This window comes from Dioscorea cayenensis, chromosome 1 (assembly GCF_009730915.1).
Source record: "Dioscorea cayenensis subsp. rotundata cultivar TDr96_F1 chromosome 1, TDr96_F1_v2_PseudoChromosome.rev07_lg8_w22 25.fasta, whole genome shotgun sequence".
Taxonomy (NCBI): Eukaryota; Viridiplantae; Streptophyta; class Magnoliopsida; order Dioscoreales; family Dioscoreaceae; genus Dioscorea; species Dioscorea cayenensis.
Window position 1 is genome coordinate 14,672,746 of NC_052471.1, and position 5,380 is coordinate 14,678,125.

Below are 5,380 nucleotides of genomic sequence, written 5' to 3' on the forward strand. Positions count from 1 at the left end.
GTTTTAGTAATTCATGTGGTTTATCTATCTTTTTAAATATATATATATATATATATAACTTTTGATTTACCTTACATATTTGTATCTATACATATTTTTTTATTTTATAATTTGCTAATTAATCAAATTATTTTAAATAAATTATAATTTTGCCAAGGACCCATATGCACAGAGTCCGGCTCTGTTTATTTTACTCGTAGAAAATTACTTTAGTGTGACAAAATATAATTAAAACAGAGGGATATAACATATTTGCAAAAGTGAGTGGGGTTACTTACCATTGAAGTTTAGAATGAACTTGGATCCAGATCCGATAGCCCGAATCCGTTACTACAAATAAGACCAGTCACTGCTGTTACTACAAATAGAACCAGATCTGAAGCGGTTCTCGTTTGATCTCTTGTTAAACCCAATCGAATTCGAGATCTCGTCGCCGGCGATAATGGTGAAATCGGCGGTAGCCGACGAGTTCAGGGTCCGATCAACGGAGGACCGACTCTTCCAATCCGGCGTCCCCGCAGAGATCGGCCTCATAATTGGGAAGATGAGCTCCTTTTTCTGACCGGGGACTCATCTACGACCTCATACCCACCCCACCTACTGACTCCGGCAGTCCGGCGTGCGCTCTAAGATCTGAGGGTGGAGGAAGAGAAGAGAAGAAGAAAGGGTTTAAAGGGGGGAAGGGCTTGTCGGAGCCCACTCCTCTCTCGTGATTGATGGAGATTGGGTCGCCGAGCATGCTCGGCAGGTAACACGATAACTCTGGGTTTTAAGAGAATTTGTGTTTCTCTGTTAATTTTGGTATTAAAGTTTGACCCTTTGTAGGTTTCAAGGATGCTTCTTGGCGGTATGTATGTGATCGGTGCTTATGTGTGGGCTTCAGAGGCCTCGTTTAAGGCCAGCTCGCAGTTGATATTTTCCCAGGTACTGTCCTTGTCACCTAATAATTTGATGTTTTCCATGTTATTTAAGCTCACATTGGCAGCGCAGTTCATTCAAAATTAAATTTTTGTTTTCAATGCTCATCTGATACTTAACAAAGTGGTATCTCTTGTGAATAGCTTCTGCAAATCTTTTTATCTTTTAATCAAACACTAATCATTTTATTTGATAAGTAAATGAATTTTGAATTCTTGGTTTAATGAAATTTTCAATTGTTGAGTTCCTATCAGTAACTGTTTTTGAGAATTGGGTAATAGCTCCTGAAAATATTGTTGGTCCGGATGGTATTGCATAGCTTTAGCTGATTGGATCTTCACTGCAGACAATCAAGGGGATTGCACAAGCAGTTTCTAAAGTTGAGAGCGAGTCAGATGAAATGCTGCTCATTCACATCTCATATAGCCCAAGGAGGTTTTTCACTCTCTTTGTAATTTTCTTCAATAGAATTGATTTTTAATATGATATCACATCGAATAATTGTGTATTCCCAAACAGGAATTGCTCTTCATGTTAAGGAAAAGAAATAATTGCTATAATACTTTGGACTTATGTCTGGTTTATAAGTGTTGGTCATTATTTCAATTTTATTTTACGTTTCTTTTTGAGAGCAGGATTATTGTAAGGTTGTACTTTGTCATGTGTTAGTGCATACTTCCACATTCCTGACATGGCTTTGATCAAATATCATTTTCATGTTTTTTTTAAATTGATCTTTTTTACACAGATGGGCTTGTCTAAAGTGCACACACGCATCAGACAATATGCGGCCATGTGATTTTAAAACGAGCAAGTTGATAAATTCTCTTCAGACTTTCAGATGCATGTATAACTTTGAAATGAGGTGATATACTCTATCTCAATGATTATGGAATGCTTCATAATTTTGATTCCCTTATAAACCATTTTTATTTACTTTTACCACTAAAATTTTTGGATTGTCGCATAAAATTGTTTTCCTGTTTCATGCATGTGCTGACATTTTAGCCAATAAATTCTAACAAGAAGCCAAAACTCATAAACAAACTTGCTCTATTCAATATATTCTTTTGTTTGTGTTCTATTGCACCTCTGTACTAGCTTGACCTTCTCTACCATCATTGTTGTCTCCAAAAGCAGCCTCATTCATTTAGAAGGCTCTCATTGAAGAGTTACAAATTATACTTGTTATGCTTTTCTTGTACCCATTTGATGTATATGTCATGTTCAAGACAGAAGTCACAAACCACGTTACGGTTCAATAACAGTTTGCTTTTGTGTTTGAAAATGCTCATGGCAGCATTTGAATAATATTGTTTCAGGATACCTGTGTCCCAGATTGAAGCCTTAAGGTATGATGTAAAAACTGTCCTTCACAAAAGAATTGCATTTCTTGCGAAAGAGTTACGAGCTGCAAAAGCTTTAATAGATGGCCATTTGGTAAGCATGCCCATATTGTGATTTTGTTTTGCACCATCAGGCATTTTTTGTTTTTCTGAAATATTAATATAAAGGTTTTCTAATTCTCTAAACTCCATGTGAATCATGTTGCAACAGAAAGAGATCATGTAATAGTTATTATGGCAATAAACTTTTCTTGAAGATATATATATATATATATAGTCGCACAAAAGAAATTGCAATTTTAGTTGACTCACATACAACAATTGCAAATAAAAATATGTATGGAAGTTTACTAGGCGTATCTGTTAATAGTTATATTCTATTTTAATGTTAACTTGGTGTCTTTGTTTCTAATCTTGTAGTGGACTGGAAATCAACTAAGCACTTCAGAAGGTCCACATACAGTGGACATGCTTGTACCATTTAATGATGGTGCATGCATTGAAGGTATCTGGATATTTTCTATTTAAACAGTGGTGTTTCTCATTTCTAATTTAGATTATGAGTAAAGCAAGTTGGTAGTTGTCATATTCTTGTTATTCGTCAAGCCCTTTAGTTTTTGTCTTGATTTTCTAATGTTGTTAATCTTATGTAAAGCAAGCAGCTCTGAGGATATTGCTGGCCTTATTCTCTTAAGTGGAAGTATGTATGCTTCTGCATACTTGGGTCCAAAAGAACCTATTTCACAAGCAATATCTGATTTACAGGTTAATATCTGGAACACCTGTCACAAAATTTCTCTCTGCTTGCTAGATCTAAATTAATCAGGCCTGTTTGCTTTGTGTAGGGTGATATAATCAACAGTTTAAGAAGTAGGTTGGATATAATATCTGATGAGGCTGATGGAGATATTGATTTGACTACAACTAGTGGCAGGGAAGAAGCTAGCGCTGAAATATTAACTAAGAAACCTTTTCAACGGCTTGCCTTGCATGAACTGAGGTAGATGAATTTGCCTTCAGTGCATTTTGTAATAACTAAGATGTATTACTTGTTCACCACTTGGGTTACTTGGCAACCCTGGCATTTTGTTAGCTGCTTCTTTTAGTGTTTCTGTGTATGTTGCACTGATTCTCTCATTGACTTAATTGCAATTTTCTTTTTGCGACAGAAATCTGTATTCCCTTTCTTTCCCCAAGAGAGTTCTTGTTCCATGGTTGGGTAGTGCCTGCATTTGTGATTACTTGCAGCCATCAGAGACATTAGAGGTTTGCTCGTATTTCATCACTTGATATTCCTTTTGCTTTGCCATTCATTTAAAACTTTCAAGGATTTATTATTCACTTTTTAGATAAATTACTTAAAGTTATCATTTGGCAAGATACTAAGATCTTAAACATGACTAAAGATACTGCTAGTCTTATGAATCATGAGAGCTGTACTACTGATGGGAATACAGTTTTGGTCATTCTTACAAACCATGCTTGATATATCACCAGTTTCATTCATCCTCATTCCGAAATTTTGTCTTTTGGCTTTCTAGGATCTGAAAGAGCACTGTAAAGAGATGTTTTCTATTGAAATTTCACAAGATACCTCTCTAATAAAATTAGAGACGGAAGCAATTTCAATTACGGCAAAATCATTTTGGGATGCAATTCGAGGAGATGCAGCATCTATAGTCCATGAGTCTAGTAGAAAAGGACACTTAAGCATGAATGAAGATACTGGAATAAAAAGTAGCTTTATTAGTTTTTCAGTTGCTGCTGTCATCCTCTTGCTAGCTTTATTGATTGGCTTAGCAATCAAAGTCCTTTAATTGGATGAGATCACAATATTTATTGTTAATCGATTGGATGCCCGGCAGATTATGATGCTCGCCTTTTTTTTTGTCCTTGTTAATATATTTGTTGTTCTATTTGATTTACAGGGTTCATGAGATCACAATATCCATTGTTAAATGATTCATTGTGTTTGTGGTTCTATTACTTCTTTGATGTTTATTCTCATGTTATGATTGGTGGGATTTGGAGATGATTTTGCTGTAATTTCATTTTTCTCTTTGTGAGGGTTTAATTCAGGTTCATTTTAGAATTAGTGTGTTTGTTAAAGAAAACAATTTTAAGTGTATATGGCGTACGTATATGTTTAGATAAAATAAACACTAGAGTGTTTGGACATCAAAAGTGTTTGTTTTAAAGTTCTAAATGCACTTACATGGTAGTTTTTATTTTTTATTATTTTAAAAATTAAAAAAAAAGTAAAACAAAACCAATTCATAAGTTTAGAACTAACCCAAAAAAATTAGAGTTCTTTGTGTTTTTGTTTTAACATTTGTTTAACAGGACCATTAAGTAAGATGTACTGAAATTGTCACTATATCATTTTGTTCATGTTAACATATAAATTTAAATGCTTTATTTACCATTCTACGCATTTAAATACATAAATTTTAAAATTTTATAATAATTATAATAAAAAAAAGAACACCTCCTGATCCTGTATGTTTACTTATTATTGTAGAAGATTAAAAAAAATAATAATTCATACACAAACTTTTCTAATGATAAATGATATTCTGTATCATCATATAAATATTTTCTAATATTAATCATAAATATGCCATAACTATAATAAATTAATGCACAAAAACATAATAATATATTAAAGTAGCCAATATATTATTTATTTTATAATTAATAATATACAATAGTATATTTTATAATTAATAAAACATGGGATTTTGTACTAATTTTAAATTTAAAAATTCATCGGTCTAAACACAAAATTTTATAATCCAGCATTGTAAATACTTTCTAACAAAATAGTAAATTTGACACTCAATGCATTCTCAAATGAGGGTACTTACAAATACATTATAATATGAAACCCACTGCATTTTCAATTACATTTAACCAAATGCTATCTGAATGATGACCGTCTTTTGTGTGGTAGTATTGAAGTCCATATAATTTCTTATTTTTGAAAAATGTAAATAACCATTTTGAGATGGAATAAAAGATCATTAATATATAAATAAATTAATGGAAATTTGATGGAATTTTAAACCAGGGTAAATTTAAATAGGTAGTATAATTTTTTTAAAATATTTAAGACT

The 5,380-nt window shown here is 32.7% G+C and overlaps 1 protein-coding gene across 1 annotated transcript; it reads left to right on the plus strand.

Annotated features, from left to right (window-relative positions):
- Nucleotides 1-376: 376 nt before the first annotated feature.
- Nucleotides 377-4,203, plus strand: LOC120264487 (protein odr-4 homolog). The gene is given in 12 exon segments (XM_039272303.1): nt 377-553; nt 555-702; nt 705-748; nt 826-924; nt 1,265-1,353; nt 1,667-1,783; nt 2,241-2,358; nt 2,685-2,769; nt 2,920-3,029; nt 3,110-3,264; nt 3,434-3,530; nt 3,806-4,203. Coding segments are annotated over 12 exon segments (1,449 nt in total). The 5' UTR covers nt 377-442; the 3' UTR covers nt 4,082-4,203.
- Nucleotides 4,204-5,380: the final 1,177 nt, after the last annotated feature.